The sequence below is a fragment of the Hyla sarda genome, chromosome 11, assembly GCF_029499605.1.
Source record: "Hyla sarda isolate aHylSar1 chromosome 11, aHylSar1.hap1, whole genome shotgun sequence".
Taxonomy (NCBI): Eukaryota; Metazoa; Chordata; class Amphibia; order Anura; family Hylidae; genus Hyla; species Hyla sarda.
The window spans coordinates 95,510,216-95,530,195 of record NC_079199.1 but is presented as its reverse complement, the minus strand read 5'-3'; the positions used below and the strand labels follow the sequence as shown (position 1 = coordinate 95,530,195).

The window sequence follows — 19,980 nt, the reverse complement described above, 5'->3', positions numbered from 1 at the left end:
AGATAGAACTAGTAAAATGAACAACTACTACTCCGCCTTCACCGTTTTTAATGAAACTATAAAAGTGTTGAACCTTTTGAACGTCCCTCATACCTGCACTGTATACATATATACAATACATTTTTTTCCCTAGACTTGGCAATGCAGCACAACATGGCCATCTTCGAGTTCAATGGTCGCAGTGGGTATATACTAAAACATGAATTCATGAGGCGCGCAGATAAGCATTTTGATCCATTTACCGTTGACCGCATCGATGTGGTTGTGGCCAACACACTTTCCATTACAGTAAGTTATTGTTATTTTGCATTTAAGCAATTTGACATCCCATATCAAGATATCAGTGCTTAGCTCCTTTAAGGGAAACAACAGGTGTCACCTGCACTAACCTGTTGGTACAGGTGTGTAGTGCGGACGACACTGATTATAATGATACTTACCTATCCCTGATGTGTGGTCTCGTCCATCTGTTCATATACTTTAATCCTTTAAACCTCACCGCTGCTGCTTCCTCATGCCTGCCGCTGGATTAAAGCAGATAACAGACAAACGATACCACGGATCGGAGGGTATGTAGGAACCGTGACACCCTAACTAATCGCCTGTACCAACAGGTTAGTGTGGGTGACACTGACAGATTCCCTTAACACCTTCTCATTGCAAAAATGTAACTTTTAAAGATCTATAAGATGTTTATTTTTGTATTGACAGAATTGTAAGGCCTTACTTTCTGTGCGAAAAGCTGTACTTTTTAATGGCCCTCTATATTTTATAATATAATGTATTGTGAAACAAAAAAAAGTTATTTGTGAGATGAAATTTAAATTGTACAATTTTTGGGGGGCAGTGAAAAAGGACATGTTAAAGCGCAAGTCCAGTTTCGCTCCTGCAGCAGGATATGTGTTAAGCAAATCAATAAGCAATTTCATGCTTCCCCTTTAAAGTGTACCTGTCATTTCAGGTGATTTTCATGATGCACTGCTCCAAGTGTGTACATGAGGAGCAGCACTATTTCTTCCCATTATATTACTTGTATATGCTATTTTCCCACAGACTTCTGCTCTGTAGGCTTCATCTCTAAGGCTGGGTCCACACTACGTTTTGTCCCATACGGGAGCGCATACGGCAGGAGGGAGCTAAAACCTCGCGCTCCCGTATGTGACCGTATGCGCTCCCGTATGTCATTCACTTCAATGAGCCGACCGGAGTGAAACGTTCGGTCCGGTCGGCTCATTTTTGCGCCGTATGCGCTTTTACAACCGGACCTAAAACCGTGGTCAACCACGGTTTTAGGTCCGGTTGTAAAAGCGCATACGGCGCAAAAATGAGCCGACCGGACCGAACGTTTCACTCCGGTCGGCTCATTGAAGTGAATGGCATACGGGAGCGCATACGGGAGCGCGAGGTTTTAGCTCCCTCCTGCCGTATGCGCTCCCGTATGGGACAAAACGTAGTGTGGACCCAGCCTAATGTGCAGTTCTCCCAGAGCTGGTGGGCAGAGCTCCCCCTCTCCCTTCATAGACTTGTATTGCTTGTCTTGAGCTCCCTCCTCCCCTCTCCATAGACTTTTATTGCTTGTCTAGAGCTCCCTCCTCCCCTCTCCTTAGACTTGTATTGCTTGTCTTGAGCTCCCTTCTCCCCTCTCTATAGACTTGTATTGCTTGTCTTGAGCTCCCTCCTCCCCTCTCCATAGACTTGTATTGCTTGTCTAGAGCTCCCTCCTCCCCTCTCCTTAGACTTGTATTGCTTGTCTTGAGCTTCCTCCTCCTCTCTCCAGACTTGTATTGCTTGTCTAGAGCTCCCTTCTCCCCTCTCCATAGACTTGTATTGCTTGTCTTGAGCGCCCTCCTCATCTCTCCATAGACTTGTATTGCTTGTCTAGAGCTCCCTTCTGCCCTCTTCATAGACTTGTATTGCTTGTCTTGAGCTCCCTCCTCTCCTCTCCATAGACTTGTATTGCTTGTCTTGAGCTTCCTCCTCCTCTCTCCAGACTTGTATTGCTTGTCTAGAGCTCCCTTCTCCCCTCTCCATAGACTTGTATTGCTTGTCTTGAGCGCCCTCCTCCTCTCTCCATAGACTTGTATTGCTTGTCTAGAGCTCCCTTCTGCCCTCTTCATAGACTTGTATTGCTTGTCTTGAGCTCCCTCCTCTCCTCTCCATAGACTTGTATTGCTTGTCTTTAGCGCCCTCCTCCCCCCTCCTTAGACTTGTATTACTTGTCTTGAGCTCCCTCCTCCTCTCTCCATATACTTGTATTGCTTGTCTAGAGCTCCCTTCTCCCCTGTCCATAGGCTTGTATAGCTTGTCTTGAGCTCCCTCCTCCCCTGTCCATAGGCTTGTATTGCTTGTCTTGAGCGCCCTCCTCCCCCCTCCTTAGACTTGTATTGCTTGTCTTGAGCTCCCTCCTCCTCTCTCCATAGACTTGTATTGCTTGTCTAGAGCTCCCTTCTCCCCTGTCCATAGGCTTGTATAGCTTGTCTTGAGCTCCCTCCTCCTCTCTCCATAGACTTGTATTGCTTGTCTTGAAAACACAGGACAAAGCTAAGCTAATGGCTTTAACAGCAAGAGGTGGGAGTGAGAGAAAAAAAGTTGAAAACAAAAAAAAAAGGATTTTTGTCTATCAATATATATTACAATGTCTCTTATATTCCCTTGTACTGTTGAATTATGCAAAGTTGGTTCAAATGACAGTGACTATTAAAATATGTCGGAATTTCCAAGCGCAATCCGGCAGGAAAATTCTGATCAGAAATTCTGTTGCAGCAGAGACCCATAGCTTTCAGTGGCGTGTTCTGCCAGCGCCTGCCATCTAGTGTGAACTAGGCTTAAGGAGTTAATATAGATTAAGAATAAGATTACTGAAAATATTCTGTCTCTGGCTGTCATGACGCAACCACATGAACACAAGATCAGTGATGAGTTGTTCTCTCCTCAGATACTTTCAGGTCAATTCCTCAGTGACAAGAGTGTGAAAACCTATGTGGAAGTTGAGCTCTTTGGGCTCCCCGGGGATCCTAAGCGCAAGTACAAAACAAAATTAACCTCTAGTGCAAACTCCATAAATCCTGTATGGAAAGAGGAGCCATTTGTGTTTGAAAAGGTAAAGTCAGGGTATTCTACAACAATGCCTTTTTATACAATGTGCCCTATATTGCGCTGACATTTGTATAGTACAAAATAACGTTGCAGGTTTACTTGTACCTTGGCGCTATTATTGGAATCCTTACCTGTTGATTACTTGATGTACAGTATTTTACCGGAAAGCTATTGCTCTATGTTCCCAACAAAACGCAGATGTGACTCATTATTTAACGAATTGACACTTTTGTTATTAACTGTAAAATGTTTAATTGATTGAAATTATTTTATTGGGGTCTCATGATGACAACCCCTGCCAAAAAACATGGAACATGGTTGGAGAGCCCCAAAAAAGAAAATAATTATTGAGATTATTTAGGTAACATGCAGATCGAGACACCGGCTTTCTTTTATTGCCTTGTTGTAGACACCGCTGTATAGCTGTTAGGGTCTAAAAGCAAACTGTACCTTTCCTGCAGCTGATGGTGGTTGTTAAACTTATAAAATTGCCTTTTTATTTCTCTGCCAAGTGTCAAGGAGGTTGGGCAGATTTGATAAACTGCCACGGCATGACACGCCTCCTCACTGGACCCCACCTCCCAGACCCTCCTTGGCTGACGTACATCAGGCAAAAAGGGTCTCTGAGGTGAGTGAGAAAGCATGATAGGTGGTGGCATTTGAGCAGCTCAGTTCCGCCCCTTGACACTTGACTGAGATTGTGGCATTTTAGCAGCTCAGCTCCGCCCCCTTGACACTTGACTGAGAAATAAAACGGAAATTTTATATGTTTGACAACCACCATCAACTCCACCAAAATTGCCTTGTTATTTCTCAGCCAAGTGTCAAGGGGGCAGAGCTGAGCTGCTCAAATGCCACAACCTGTCATGCTTCTGTCAGGATCCGGACTGGTATGCGGGGAGGACACGGGTAGTGGATCCTCTGTGCCAGAGAGGTGATGGCGTGGGCCGTACCAGGGGAACGGAATCTAAGGGGTTACTGGTTTTCACCAGAGCCCGCTGCAAAGCGGGATGGACTTGCTGCAGCAGGTAACCCCCAGGTCGTTCCACCCGGTAGCGACTCAACCCCTCTGGCGGCTGAGACTGGCGCAGGACACAAGGACAAGGCAAAGGCAAGGTCAGGCGTAGCAGATGGTCAGGGCAGGTGGCAACGGTTCGTAGTCAGGGGCAACAGCAAGGGTCTGGATACACAGGCAATGGGCTCACAAAAAACACTTTCACTGGCACAAGGCAACAAGATCCGGAAGGACAGGAAGGTGAAGTGGGTTCATCAGTGTTTGGGAGTGATTAGGAACATCTGAGAGACCCGGCGCGCGCGCGCCCTAGAGAGCGGGACCGCACGCGCCGGGACTGAGCAGACGGAGGACGGGACAGGTGGACAGAACGGGATGCGACCCACAGGCAGGCACGTCCCGTCGCGCGGATTGCATCCCCGCCGGGGGAATCAGAGCAGCGCTCCCAGTCAGCGAGTCTGACCGGGGCGCTGTGAACAGGAGCCGAACGCCGCGAGCGCTCCGGGGGAGGAGGGACGCGGAGCGCTCGGCGTTACAGCTTCCACTCTGTATTACATGATTTCTGGCCATAGACTTTACCTAGCAATATAGCTATCAAAGTGTGGTGGCCCAGTATGGGAGGTGTTACCCCATACTCCTGCTGCCCTGTCAGGCAGCCTCCTTCAGTGTCCCCTGGGCCCCCTGCATTAGTTTCCCCATTGTAAATATGGTGTACTGTATAAAATGTGTTATCACTTTAAAAGTTATACCATGTGATTGTTACCAAGGAGGTACCAATGACCAGGTGATCCCAGGGGTAACCTATGGGCTCCCTGCTAGTCTCCCCCATATAAGCCCTGAGTGGAGCTAGCTCACTCTTTGGAGATAAGTCTTTGCTGAGGTCAGTCGTGGCTTTTGTGTGTGTCCGGAGTATTGGAGGCCTCAAGTCAAGTCCTGCAACCACAGTCAAGGGCAAGTAATCTAAACCTGCAGCATTGTCCATCATCAGTCAAGTCAGTCTCTGTCAAATTGTCAAGCAACGTGGCCTGCACTAAATTGCCCAGTCCTACTACAAGTCCCAGCAAGCCCTTAAGGTCTCAACGTCATTGGTCACCTCCTTGGGCCCTGGCTGAACTGTATAGATTTTACCAACCTCAGTAAAGCTACCGTAGTCCATAATTTGACATCATAGTCTTTATTGCCCCCCGTGCCTAGCCCAGGATCCAGCGGTATACCTTCAAGTGGTTATAGGATAAACCACACCCTGGCGTCACGAATACAAGGGGTTAATGCCATCTGCCTCTAGGGTAACAACATCTGTCCTGCACCTCACACCCCGTCACCACAAATGCCAGACCCATAGCTGATCAGTGGGGAGGCTTGGACATTCAGTATGTGAAATCTTTATTGTCTGTGAAAATACATACGGTAGATTGATTTATGCTATAAAAACATGCAAACATCAATACTTTTGCTTTCTTGCTTACCAGATTCTCATGCCAGAGATGGCTTCTCTAAGAGTTGCAGCATTTGAAGAAGGAGGGAAATTTATTGGCCACCGGATCATTCCAATTGATGTAATCAGATCAGGTACATGTCACATTGTATTGTCCTGCTAAAAAAAATAAAAAAAACATTATTCCAAATGTTTGATTTTTTTGTATTTTTTTGTGGGAGCAGGACAGCCACTGATCATGAAAATGAGGGGAACTTTATGAGTTTTACACTTAAACAGATATCTTCCCCATTCCTGCCAGATTTGCATGGAATCAGACAGGGACGTTTCAATAATAAACCAGAATATTTTTTTGGTTACAGTACAATACAGGCCTCATGTACTTCTATAACCCAGAGCCCTATTACTCTTGAAGGTGTTAAGATTTTTTTCTTTACTTTGTGGCAAAATAGTTACTTAGAAATATCTCTAATATTAATAACATAACATATGCATTAGGGGGAGATTTATCAAAATCTGTACAGGGGATAACTTGACCAGTTGTCCATAGCAACCAATCAGATCGCTACTTTCATTTTTCAAAATGCCTCTGAAAAATGAAAGAAGCGATCTGATTAGTTGCTATGGTCAACTTGTCGTGTTTTCCTCTGCGCAGGTTTTGATAAATCTCCCCCATAGTCTCTCCCCCCAATTCTGATAATGGCACATGTGCTCCTCTTTTCTAACACTGCTATATGCAATATGTTTTTATAATATAAGATGTCATTTTAAATCTGTTTCTAGGTTACCATCATATGTGCCTTCGAAGTGAAAGTAACATGCCCCTCACAATGCCATCTCTGTTTGTCTATGTGGAAGTGAAAGACTATGTGCCAGATACATGGGCAGGTACAGTCAAAACATCATCATTGATACCTATTTAAATGGTTATTCCCTTTTGAAGATGTTATTCCCTATACACAGGATAGAAAATAATAAACTAATGGGGGGCAGGATGGGGGAATGGGGATAGGTAGGGGTCCCAGTGGTCAGTTTCCCACTTATCAGTTTGTTATTCCCTAATGTCAGGTTAGGAATACCCCTTTAATTCTCAGCAGTGTAACGAAAGACTCTTATAAACAGCGCATTGGTCACATGGCGGAATAGGTTTTGATAAATCTCCTCCATAGTACTTTAGATGTCTTAAATGGGTACTGTTGTTTATTTTTATTTTATTTTTTAAAGAAAAAAAAACATTCCTCTATTTCATAGCCTATGTAATTACTAACATATTAGTAAATCATCATTAACCAAAAATGACTTCTCACCCTTAAAAAACAGCTCTAAAGTATTGGCCACTAGATGTCTACCTACGACATCTGCAGCAAAATACAACTTATCCCCATTCCACAGGATAGTGGATAAATGTCTGATCGCGCGGGGGTCCGACTGCTGGCACCCCCTGCAATCTCCTGCACGGGGCCACGGCTCTCCCGTGCAGGAGGCGTGCCGGCCGCAGCGTGACGTCACGGCTGACACGCCTCCATGTATTTCTATGGGAGAGGCGGGGAGGCACCCCTGATTGTGAGCACCATAGGGTGAATGATGACAATCACTGTGCAGCGCTGCTGAATATGTTGGTGCTTACTTACAAAATGGTTGTAAATGGCCTTTGTTTTGTTTTCTTTTGCAGAGCTCACTCACGCGCTCTCAAATCCCATTAAAGCTTTCAAAGACAAGGAGAAACCATCTATAAAGATGAATAATAGAGCATCATTGGATGAGGTAGTGGGCAAAACATCTCATAATGTGACAATTAGTCTTACATTTCTTTATATACTATTTTATGGTTTCTTATTTTGACAACAATATATACTTACTAGGGATTGACCGCTTATTGGTTTAGCCGATATTATCGGCCGATGTTCACTATTTTGGAAGTTATCGGCAATTACCAAGCCGATATGCTGATAATGCCCTGCCCCCCCGGCCAGAGACCGCCGCCGCTGCCCCATTTCTACCCCCATCCCCGGTTTTATAATTACCTGTTCCCAGGGTCCGCGCTACTTCTGGCTCCTGCGGCGTCCAGCGCTATTGCTGTGCGCTGCGCAATGATGAGTGACGTCCTCAATGCGACATCACCGTCAGTGCGCACAGTGACAGCTCAGGATGCCGCCGGAGCCAGAAGTAGCGCGGACCCCGGGAACAGGCAATTATAAAACCGGGGATGGGGGAGGCAATGGGGGCAGCGGCGGTGGTTGGACTCAGGATCGGCAGGGGGGAGAAGCGGGTGGCGGCGGCAGCTTTCTCTGGCCCCGCAAATGCCGCTGCAGTTCATTGATTTAAAGCAACAACTATGATGTTAGCTTATCCCTCCCAGAACAATAGGGTTGAGTGGTGAAAATCCAAATGCAGACTCTTCTTGCCACCAACATCATCTGACAGTGGAGAATTGGGGGTCTCTATGCACCTTGGACAGTCGGCTTAGCCCAGTAAAGGTGGATGGTTTAGTCTACTTTATTGTAAGGTGTATGGGCACCTGAAAACATACATATTAAACTCTTCAAAAGGATGTTGCTTTTTTCTTTTCTTATTTTTGTGATGAGACCAGTGTAGGCCAATGCAAGATACTATAAAAAGTAGTATATATGGCCATATAGTTACATACCTGATACTATAAGTTTGTCTTGAGAAACAGCTGTAAAACCACTAGTTAGAGATTATTTCAGTAGAGCTTCATGGATCATGCCCTGTGCCCGGATAAACATTAAAGCCGGAAACTACTTGATACAGTACCCAGCATGATGACCTATTTTAAAGGGGTTATCTAGGATTAGAAAAACATAGCTGCTTTTGTCCAAAAACAGCACCACACCCTTGTCATCAGGTTGTATGCGGTATTACAGCTCCTGCAACAGAACTGCAATAACGCAAGCTGAAGACAAGGGTGCCACTGTTTTTGGAAGAAAGCAGTTGTGCTTTTTTTTTTTTATCCTGGAAACCCATCAATGTTTTAATCCAGAAAAAAAGACACATTGCAAGCACACAGTGAATAATAATAATATATGTATATATATATATATATATATATATATATATATATATATATATAAAAGGCTAATGATCCCAAGCAGTGTAACGCAGTGATGACATCATTCAAGGAAGAAGCCAAATAGTGAATAACAACATGCAAATTGAAGGGTTAAAATTGGTAATTTTATTGTAGACTGACTCACACATCCAGTACTGTACCCAGAATGTTTTTGTCCAGACCACTGGGTTTTTTCCTTACTTCATATTGTTCTATATATTGGGTTTTCATATGAATAACCTATATTTCTTGTTTTATTTATTAGAGATCAGTGAGACTTCAATCCAATGGAATGTGCGGCTCTATTAAACTGTCAAACGCATTGATGCAGAATTGTACAGCAAGTAAAGTTACCTTTTTATACTTATTGTATTTTATTAGGTTATTGATCAGTTTATTCCTGATTGATAAACTTTATTGTGTTACCTATTCTGACTATGGTTTCTAGCACTCAAATGAATCTCCTTTTGGCAAAATGTCTCTTCTGGTATTGAGTAGTGATGCTTACAGTATGAGCTCCCAGTCCCAATCTATAGTGTACCTGCACATCACCGTAAAGTAGAAAACCAATGTTGTTAATGTATTTTATCTTTTTTTTTTAGATTCTGCGAACTGTGGAAAATTGGATGCTACAAATGACGCAGGTAAGAATATAGCTAAACAAGAATTCCTTGTAAAATCAGCAGTGGATCCTGTGCATGTGAATGCACCCTTAGGGTAGGGTCACACATTGCGCATCTGCAAGGCAATTCACACTGCGGATGCGCAAACGCAGTCACTAGAGCGAGCTCCCTGCTGCAGTGGGGTATCCCTGTGTGTCAGATTTCCGACGCAGCAGGGAACTTGCTCTAGTTACTGGAGTTGACACATCTGCAGCATAAAATACACCGTGGATGCGCTCTGTGACCCTTCCTTAAAAAGAAAATTATTTGTGAGGTGAATTTGAAAAATAAAAATTCTTAATAGACAGTAGAATAAAACGGAATTCTTTATTATAAGTATCCAAAAATTAGAAAAGATTCAAGACGATACAAACAGCAGACACTTATGAACTGGATTAGAATTACAGCTGTTTTGCACAGCTTCATCAGATTCCACCCGAAGTGCACCTGCTCGAAACGGCTGTAATTCCAATCCAGTACATATTCGTCTGCTGTTTGTATGGTCCTGCACTTTTTCTACTTTTTTGGATACTTATAATAAAGAATTAAATTTTATTCTACAGAGTCCGAGGCAGGCTGTAACAAAAGATCAGTCACAGCAGGTACCAAGGTCTTCAGTAGCCAGGAGCCGCTGGATCCCAAGCCTGCTTCATACACACTTAGCGCCCCCCGGACAAGAATACTCATTCTGGGTCGTTAAGAAGTTAAATACATTTTTTTTATTTTTATTTTTTAACAAAAAAATTAATATGACATTATCTATTTTGGATATTAAGCCTAATTGTAAAATAAGTTAAAACACCCTCCTGTTCACAGTTCCTATGGTTGGAGAGCAAGGTGAGTAGTGTACGGATTTATAGAAAGGCTATAGCCATATTAATCTGTACAATGCTTGTGCCACTCTTCTAGCAGAGCTGACTAGAGCCAAACAGAAACAAGCAGGCAGAGAACTCCTGCCCCCTCTGGCTTTATCGATCGGTGGGGGTCTCAGCACCTGGACCATGACCAACTAAAACTTCTGATATGTCACTATGACACATTAAAAGAGCTTAATATTAATAGTCTTATGCAACTAAAATGCCATTCACTGTGTTTGTATCCTAAGATCCAGAAACCACAAATCAAGATGAATTACAGAAACAGAAAAGTTTTATGAAACTTCAGAAGAAGCAGGAGAAGGAGCTGAAGGAACTGGAGCGCAAAGGAATGAAGCGAAGGGAAGAGATTCTGCAAAAATATTCTAGCGCCTTCAGTGACTTGTATACACAGATGAACAAGAGGAAGAACAGCAAGAAAACCAGCAAGTACGTTATGGTGATGGAGGAAAGTGGGGAGGGGGGGGGGGTAGATTTTTTCTTTTTATTGAAAACACATGGAGAAGCCACCACTTATTTTGTTGCAAACACCTATATGTATTTTTGTTTTCTATATAACATTAACATCAAAACCTCCTTATTAACAAATTAAAGGTGTATTCCAGGAAAAAACTTTTTTTTATATATCAACTGGTTCCAGAAAGTTAAACAGATTTGTAAATTACTTCTATTAATTTTTTTTTTAATCCTTTCAGTACTTATGAGCTTCTGAAGTTAAGGTTGTTCTTTTCTGTCTAAGTAATCTCTGATGACACGTGTCTCGGGAAATGCCCAATTTAGAAGCAAATTCCCATAGCAAACCTCTTCTAAACTGGGTGGTTCCCAAGACACGTGTCATCAGAGATTACTTAGACGGAAAAGAACAACCTAAACTTCAGAAGCTCATAAGTACTGAAAGGATTAAGATTTTTTAATAAAAGTAATTTACAAATCTGTTTAACTTTCTGTAGCCAGTTGATATATAAAAAAAAAGTTTTTTCCTGGATAACCCCTTTAAGCATTCATTGTTTTACTGCTCTTACAGTGAAAAAACGTTGGTGCTTATGGTGGTCCATCCACACCCATAATACAAGTCCTCACTAATGGTGTCTTGTACAGGGACCTGTTCACTCTGATATGCTAAGGCCATAGTTTAAAAATGCCATCGGGATCCGGGTAACTAGTTATGGGGGGGGGGGGGGGGGGTAGATCCCAGGGGCTAAACATTGACAGATGTTTAACAGAAATCCAAAGGACCCCATTACAGCCAGTGGGGTCTCTCGGAATCCGTTGGTGTCCATCATACGGCAGACGATTCGGCTCTCTTTACTGCTCTTGAACTGAATCTGCAGTGAAGACCCTTAATGGAGCCTCTGAAGCAGAGGTGAACCGAGCCTAAATGATGCATGCCACATACAAAGAGGGGGACGGACAGCTTTTTCAATAGATTTTTAAAGAAAACTCAACTGTTTTGGTGCATAACTGGTCATTTTAAAGTTGAATTGTAAAAGTAAACTAGAATTGTGTACAACAAAAAAAGAAATACTTAATAATTTTAAGCAAGGGTGAACTTCTTTTTTATGTATGGGATTAGCAGTGCTGTTCAGGGCCTACAGTATGTGGATGTTTGTCTTCTGGACCCACTGATTTGTGTTCTTTAGCCTTTTTTTTTACAGTGATTTATCAAAACCTGTCCAGAGGAAAAGTGGCCCATAGTAACCAATCAGATTGCTTCTTTCATTTTTAACAAGGCCTCTGAAAAATGAAAGAAGCTACTTTTCCTTTGCACAGGTTTTGATAAATCTCCCCCTCTGAGCTTGAGGTAAATGCTTCTTCTTCAGAGTCACGATAAAAACAAGCAATCTCCAGGTAGCAGAGCGGGATCAATGGAAGCGCTGAGACCAGATAAGAAGTTATAAGGATTTATTTCCCATAATGCAACGCGTTTCACGGTCACCCGCTTCCTCAGGCATGTTGGGTTTAGCAGATTACAAGGTATATATAGGGAAAAGGGGTTAGCCCCTTCAAGGAGGAAAATTTAATTAACCCCTAAATTTTCCTCCTTGAAGGGGTTAACCCCTTTTTCCTATATATACCTTGTAATCTGCTAAACCCAACATGCCTGAGGAAGCGGGTGACCGTGAAACGCGTTGCATTATGGGAAATAAATCCTTTTAACCTCTTATCTGGTCTCAGCGCTTCCATTGATCCCGCTCTGCTACCTGGAGATTGCTTGTTTTTATCGTGATTCTATTTCAGTGGGACGAAGCTGCAGAGACTCCTTGATGATACGCCCTGTTCCATTGTTGTACTTGGTTGGAGTAGAACTTCATGTGGGAAGCGCAATTCACACTTAGCGTTACCAAGTCACTTTTGGTGTTACACTACGGAGCGCATCCGTTTGTGCTTTTTTATTTCAGTCTTCTTCAGAGTGGATGTTGCAACCAAGAATGCCATTAGTTTTCTCCACTGTAAAGACAGCTGAAAATAAATAGTGGTTAATATTAAGCCCCAAAAAAAAAGTTGGGTTCTGCGTTCTGAATTAACTGAATGTTATAATGGTTGTGTATTTTAGAAGTCCAGAGGATGAGTATGGCGCAGTGTGGGGTGCTGGTGAAATCCCAGGTAAACCGGATAGTAAGGTCGTTGAATTGAAAGAGAAGCTGGAACAGGAACTGATGCGGCTTGGAGAGGAGCTGTACGAGAGTATGTGGAAAAAGAAGGAGCAACAGTCCACTGAAGTATGTATGCGCTGGTAATACAGCTGAATATACACACACACATATATACAGTGATCCCTCAACTTACAATGGCCTCAACATACAATAGTTTCCACATACAATGGTCTTTTCTGGACCATCGTAAGTTGAAACCAGACTCAACATACAATACTACGGGCAATCCAGATCTGTGCAACGTGTCATTGGCCGGAAGAACCGACCAATCAAAATGGGCATTCACTGGTAAAACCCCTGTATTACTGAAGCGTATGCACTGACTGGTGTCTGGTAGCGCCCCCTACAGTACAGAGTGGTAATACATGTTCTGTACACTTTACCTGTACCAGGGTTAGCTGCTCCTTTGGACACCAGGTGAGGGCGACTCCATTACTTTTTTTACTTACAGGACCCTGAAGAAGCTCCTGTCCTCTATATAGACCAGTGTTTCCCAAGCAGGGTGGCCCCAGCTGTTGCAAAACTACAACTCCCAGCATGCTCGGACAGCCTTCGGCTGTCCGGGCATGCTGGGGGTTGTAGTTTTGCAACAGCTGGAGGCTCCCTGCTTGGGAAACACTGACATAGACCGTGATTTACAGCTCCCAGCAGATCTGTATTACTTTTATATGTAAGGATTTGCTTTATCTATATTAGTTATCTACTTATTTTTCTTTAATCCTCACTTTTTTTCTTATTTTTGGATGACATTTTGGGGCTTCAGAACCAATTACCAGATTTCCATAGAGTTCTGGTCTCAACATACAATGGTTTCAACATACAATGGTCGTCCCAGAACCAATTAATATTGTAACTTGAGGGACCACTGTATATATAAATATATTACAACTATAACTACTCTACTTGAAGGAATGTGTTTATTGATATTTGCTTTTTTAAACAGCAAATTGCCAAACTGCTGGAGCTGGCCCAAGAAAAGCAAGCAACAGAGCTGAAAGTCCTAAAGGAATCGACAGACAGGTATAAGTCCATATTAAAATATTGTAATGGAAATATACCCTATTTTGCAAGAAAAATTTTCTACAAACCCTTTAAGGATTCAGCCAACTTTTTTCTAACTATTATTATTTTTCATTTAGATTTTTTATCTTCACATTTAAAGGGGTACTCCGGTGAAAACCTTTTTTCTTTTAAATCAACTGGTGGCAGAAAGTTAAACATATTTGTAAATTACTTCTATTAAAAAATCTTAATCTTTTCTGTACTTATTAGCTGCTGAATACTACAGAGGGCATTATTTTCTTTTTGGAATGTTCTCTGATGACATCACGAGCACAGTGCTCTCTGCTGACATTATTATAATAATAATAACGCTTTATTTATTGTTGTCCTTAGTGGGATTTGAACCCTAGTCCCCAGCACTGCAAGGCAGCAGTGCTAACCACTTAGCCACCATGCTGACCTTAGCATACATCTGCTAAAATGGACAGAGATGTCAGCAGAGAGCACTGTGCTCGTGATGTCATCAGTGTTCCAAAAAGAAAGGAATTTCCTCTGTAGCATTCAGCAGCTAATAAGTACTGGAAGGATTAAGATTTTTTAATAGAAGTAATTTACAAATATGTTTAACTTTCTGCCACCAGTTGATTTAAAAGAAAAAAGGTTTTCACCGGAGTACCCCTTTAAAGCCATAATGGATTCCATTGTTCATCTACAATGTTGTATGGGGGCTCATTTTATTTTTTTTTTGCAGAAAAAGTGGATAAATTGTACAATTAAATGCTATCCTTTATTATACTGCATGATGTACTAAGAAATCAAACAAAAAGTTTGAAAAAGAAAAGAAACTAAAAAATCCAAAGCCCCCTTCTTGACTGTGGGAGGGAGACAGAGGTGGCTGAATTCCTGCCTAGAGTGTACACAGGAACAGGAAGTCTGGTACAGGATTTTCACTAGACAAAGTGGGGATAGTGAAGAGAACAGAGGAGACAAACTTGCATCACAAGCAGAAGAAGAGCAGGAAAGACCACACATTGGCAATAAAATTACTATTATTTATCATTTATTATTAACCTATATATATTAATTTGTTAAACAGCTGAAAATAAAGTTCTTAGTCTGAAAACTCTTTTAAAGTCAGACAGTGAAAAACCTATGGCCAAATATCAACATTTCCTGTTCCCTTTATTGGGTATGTACAGTGATCCCTCAACTTACAAAGGCCTCAACATACAATAGTTTCAACATACAATGGTCTTTTCTGGACCATTGTAACTTGAAACCAGACTCAACATACAATGCTATGGAATCTGCAAAAACGTGTCATTGGCTGGAAAAACCGACCAATCAGAATCGATATTTCACTGGTAAAACCCCTGAATTCCTAAAGTGCAAGCACTGACTGGTTTCTGGTAGCGCCTCCTACAGTACAGGGAGGTATTACATGTTCTGCACGCTTTACCTGTGCCAGTTTTTTTTTTAGGACATTGCGTGTTCTGTACAGGACCCTGAAGAAGCTCCTGTCCTCTACATAGACCAGTGTTTCCCAAAGAGGGTGCCTCCAGCTGTTGCAAAACTACAACTCTCAGCATGCCCAGACAGCCTTCGGCTGTCCGGGCATGCTGGGAGTTGTAGTTTTGCAACAGCTGGAGGTACCCTGGTTGGGAAACACTGAAATAGACAGTGATTACAGCTCCCAGCAGATCTTTCTTACTTTTATATGTACGGATTTGCTTTATCTGTATTAGTTATCTACTTATTTATCTTTAATCCTCACTTTTTCCTATTTTTGGATGACATTTTGGTGGCTTCAGAACCAATTACCAGGTTTCCATAGAGTTATGGTCTCAACATACGATGGTTTCAACATACAATGGTTGTCCTGGAACCAATTAATAGTGTAACTTGAGGGACCACTGTAGTTAGAACCTAGACTATTCCTTGGAGACCAAGAATCAGAAATATTCTGTATGCCAAAGGTTATAGTAATATTGGTCTCATACTAGTACAATATATTCTCTATTTGGAATGGCCCTTTAAGAATCATCTTTTTCAAGAAATTCCACATAAAAAAAAATTCTGGAGAAATGAATATTAGTTGTCATAAACGTTTCATTTTTGGACGGAAAGCAGGTCTACAAACATAGATCTGTCCTTTCTGGATATAAAAAAAAAAAGTTCACACGTTATTTATATGTGAACCATTAAACCCAGGAATGGGAAGCGCTGCCTTATGTCACAGGGAAAAACCGAGGCGAATTACGTAAAACAAGAGCCAGGAGGGTGTGAGGTCCAAACGTGTGAATGATGTGTCTTTCCACAGTGACACTAAACAGATGAAGAAGAAGCTGGAGATGAAGAGGATGGAAAGACTAGAAGCCATGAACAAGAATACACTGGATAAAGCTGCTCAGGAAAGGTGGGATTCTAATAAACAGTTCATATTCTGAGAGAAGTGAATGGAAATGGGTACATGATGCATAAACGATAGATGTATGGAAATACTGAACTATTGCAAATTGTGAATTTTCCTGTAAATATGGATATGTTCACACAAGGTTATAACAAACATGTGTATAAACGACTGGAAACACAGCCCCCAAAGCAGCTTGCAAATCAGCTTGGGTTTTGCAGATGGTTTTCAAAGCACAGACGTTTTGGAATCTTTTTTGTTTTTTTAGGCGTTTTTTTCATGGTCACATTGACTTTAATGTGAGCTGTCAAGCTAAACTGCTTTCCATGCAGAACTGTTGTTTTGAGGCTTTTTTGCCCATGTTTGCAAAGGTCATATCAAAAAACTCTTGACATGTCTCCCAACCAGTGTGCCTCCAGCTATTGCAAAACTTCAAACTTGCAACACCTGGAGGCACACTGGTTGGGAAACATTGTAAGAGTGCATTCACACCGCGTTTTTGCAATACAGTTCCCGTATCAGGTTTCTGATGAAAAACTGATTCCTCAAAACCTGACTAAACTGTATCAAAATGTGTGTACAAATTTCAACCCGTATACAGTTAAAAAACGTATAAGGTTTGAAAAATGATGTCCGGTTGTATCCGTTTTTTAAGAAAAAAACGTATACGTTTTTAACTTTTCTCTCCATTTTGAATAAAGTTTCACTTGTTTGATTGTAATTCCATGAAAAAAAAAGTGCAGAGTCAAAAACCGTATTGTGAAAACCATATGGAACCGTACGCACATACAGTTCTGTACGGTTCCCATTGACTCCCATGTTAAAGAAAAAACGTATATGGTTTAATACAGTTTTTCACCCTGACCAAAAACCGAGGTAGACTAAGGTTTTGGGTACGGGGAAAAAAACTGACAAAACCATACAGGATGCAAAACTGATACAACCTGATGCATCTTTTGGCATACGGTTTTCAATGGAGAGTCAATGCATACGGTTTTCAATACGGTTCCGTACGGTTTTCACATTGAAAACGTATGCGGGAACTGTATTGCAAAAACGTGGTATGAATGCACCCTTATAGAGAAAGATCAGAAGTTTTCCTCACTTTTCCTCACAGTTACCCCCACTGATTGTTAGAACCAGTAGGGAGAAGCATGCAGCTGAGAGCTTCTCCCTCTCACTCAAGATGAGCTCAATAAACTTTCTAGTTCTAACATTCTGTGGTGGTCTCAGCATCCAGGTCCCCACCAATGAAAACTTTCACATGTCTATATGACATGTCAAAAAGTTTTCTGAAAAGACACTAACACTAAAGGATAAGAAATTTGCGAATTAGCAAATTGATATAAGTGTCTATACTGTAAAGGAATGATGCAAGGTACAAACAAAATAATACAATATGTATGGATTTGCAGAGGTAATCTCAGTAATCTTATATACTTTGTACCTTTTAGGTTAAAAAAAGAAATAAACAATTCACATGTTCAAGAAGTGGTGCAGGTTCTTCAAATGGTGGGTATTGTCATCAACTGTATTAGTGAGGAAATGCAGCATGTGCTCAACTTAATATTAAATATATGCATTGTACTATATACCATTGCAATTTATCTGCTAACTTTAAGGCTAGGTTGAGACTACGGAATTTCCGACTGAAATTCAGTCGTAAAATTTCCATCAGAAATTCCGCTTGCTAAAATGTCTAGTGTAGTGAATGGGTTTCCGTTCACAAATTCACACTTCGGAATTTGTGAAGTGGAAAATCCGCTTTGAAAATCCGCTTAGAAATTTCCACCTGAAGAAAGGCGGTGCTCTTTCTTCAGGCGAAAATCCGCGCGGAACACATTGCAGTCTATTGGAGACTACAGTGTCCGCGCGGTCCTAGCGCCGACTGAATCTCGAAATCTCCGGGCGAAAATTTTCTGCCTGGAGATTCCGTAGTCTGAACCTAGCCTAACACTAATGCAAGCATACCCCAGTGCAACTAGACTTGGCCATACTCTGCATTGCACTCCACCAACACTCATGCAACTTTAAATGCAGGGCCGGCTGGTCAACCTATCATGAATCTGTAGTAAGGTCCATCCCTCAACCCATAGATTGTACCTGGCACCTAAAGAAGCAGTGCGATCATTTATTTGTTTTGATCCTTAAAGGGGTACTCTGCCCCTAGAAATCTTATTTCCTCTGCAAAGTATAAGATGTCTGATCGCAGGGGTACTGCCGCTGCACCCCCCCCCCCCCCCCCCCCCCACGATCTCCCTGAAGCACCCGGCGTTCATTTAGAATGCCGGCTGCTGAGCCGGAGGCTCATTACATCATGGCCATGGCCGTCACACCACTTCCCATATACTTGAATTGAGAGGGAGGACGTGAAGTCACGAGGGAGCGGTGGCCGTGATGTCACGAGCCTCTGGTGCCCCATCGCTATGACGTCACGACCCCCACGATCAGACATCTTATCCCCTATCCTTTTGAATAAGGTATAAGATGTCTAGGGGTGGAGTACCCCTTTAATCATTACATTGCACCCAACTACCATAATGTCCTAAGCAGATGCCAACAGTGCCTACCAGAGCCCTGGTAACCACAGTATTCTCCAGCTTAGCTATAACTTTTAAAGTTATGTTGTCCCGACATGTGAAAATTTAGATCACACATGGTCTCAGTTCTGAGACTCGCTATGATCAAGAGTAATAGTCAGCCATCACATTGAGATTGATGGTGGAAATCAGCATGTCTATCACTACCCCGTGCTACCCTTAGAAAAAGGCCATATAAAAGTAAAAAACATTTTTTTTCATCTACTGCTTACTACATGTTGAAAAAATTCATATGTACACATACATTAGCCTTAAAATCTATCCCCTGATTAATCCATCATGAAACTTTTAGGTATCTGATAAATGGAGCAACCAGCAACAGAAACTAGAAGAAAAACAGAATGAAGGACTGCAAAAAATCAAAGAGAAAGGAGATCAGGTAAAGGCACATTAATGGATATACTAAGTTCTTTCTCCACCGTGGATGGATATTATATGGCGAGTGATAAGAATTAGCAAATATCAGTGCCCAGTTAAAGGGGTACTCTGCTGCTCAGTATTTGGAACAAACGGCTGGAGCCGGGAGCTTGTGAAGTCATAGCTCCGCTCCCTCATCATGTCACAACCCGCCCCCTCAATGCAAGTCTATGGGAGGGGGCGTAGACTTGCATTGAGGGGGCAGGGCGTGACAGCATGAGGAGGTGGAGCTATGACGTCACGAGCTCCCGGCGCCGGAGGCCGGAAGAAGCACACGGCTGTTTGTTAGACTCTGAGCGCCCGCATCGGAATATCTCCCTGACGCACGTAATGTTCGTGCCGTGTAAAGCTACGAGGACAGTGAATGCAAGCTACCTTTTCTATCTACATTATTGGATTACATTCATATTACACTGTTCTCATATGTTTAGGATGTACATTGGGACAGCCACTCCTGCTAAACATGTCCAGAGCCTTCTATTGCCAGGTGAAAGCTAAAAGAATATCTTTGTAGCCATGTATCTTTCCATCTGGCTGAAATAAATCAGTAAACCACAAAAGAGGTATGAAATAGTGGAGAAGTAGAAGCAAGAGAATGACGATGCGAACGGTGGAGAGACACGAGCAGCACAGGTTTTCTCTGTAAACACATCAACACGCGCATCTGTGCACTAGGATAAAGCACGTACAGTAGAGTAGTCTTGCAGATTCAGATGGGCACCATGCAGCAATCTTTTGACATGGCAT

General features: G+C 42.2%; 1 protein-coding gene and 1 long non-coding RNA gene across 10 annotated transcripts in view; one reads left to right on the top strand and one right to left on the bottom strand.

Moving 5' to 3' along the window:
- Positions 1-19,980, bottom strand: part of LOC130295794 (uncharacterized) — a 104,285-nt gene that overhangs the window by 52,988 nt on the left and 31,317 nt on the right. For 6 of the 7 annotated variants that reach the window (XR_008848995.1, XR_008848990.1, XR_008848989.1 and 3 more), the window contains exons 3-4: positions 7,175-7,272; positions 5,575-5,702 (exon numbers count right to left, since the gene is read on the bottom strand). This is a non-coding gene — a long non-coding RNA (uncharacterized LOC130295794). Of the gene's footprint in view, positions 1-4,646; positions 5,499-5,574; positions 5,703-7,174; positions 7,273-19,980 lie in introns of those variants that run through there. The other variant, XR_008848993.1, reaches the window with a different exon arrangement.
- The window catches only part of PLCB2 (phospholipase C beta 2), a 103,147-nt gene that overhangs the window by 79,206 nt on the left and 3,961 nt on the right, over positions 1-19,980 (top strand). For all 3 annotated transcript variants that reach the window (XM_056546918.1, XM_056546916.1, XM_056546917.1), the window contains 13 exons: positions 134-288; positions 2,936-3,100; positions 5,578-5,677; positions 6,327-6,431; positions 7,216-7,307; positions 8,879-8,957; positions 9,216-9,257; positions 10,381-10,579; positions 12,705-12,870; positions 13,748-13,824; positions 16,127-16,222; positions 17,671-17,728; positions 19,109-19,195. In XM_056546918.1, coding sequence (XP_056402893.1) covers positions 134-288; positions 2,936-3,100; positions 5,578-5,677; positions 6,327-6,431; positions 7,216-7,307; positions 8,879-8,957; positions 9,216-9,257; positions 10,381-10,579; positions 12,705-12,870; positions 13,748-13,824; positions 16,127-16,222; positions 17,671-17,728; positions 19,109-19,195 — 1,421 coding nt within the window. The remainder of the gene's footprint in view (positions 1-133; positions 289-2,935; positions 3,101-5,577; positions 5,678-6,326; positions 6,432-7,215; positions 7,308-8,878; positions 8,958-9,215; positions 9,258-10,380; positions 10,580-12,704; positions 12,871-13,747; positions 13,825-16,126; positions 16,223-17,670; positions 17,729-19,108; positions 19,196-19,980) is intronic.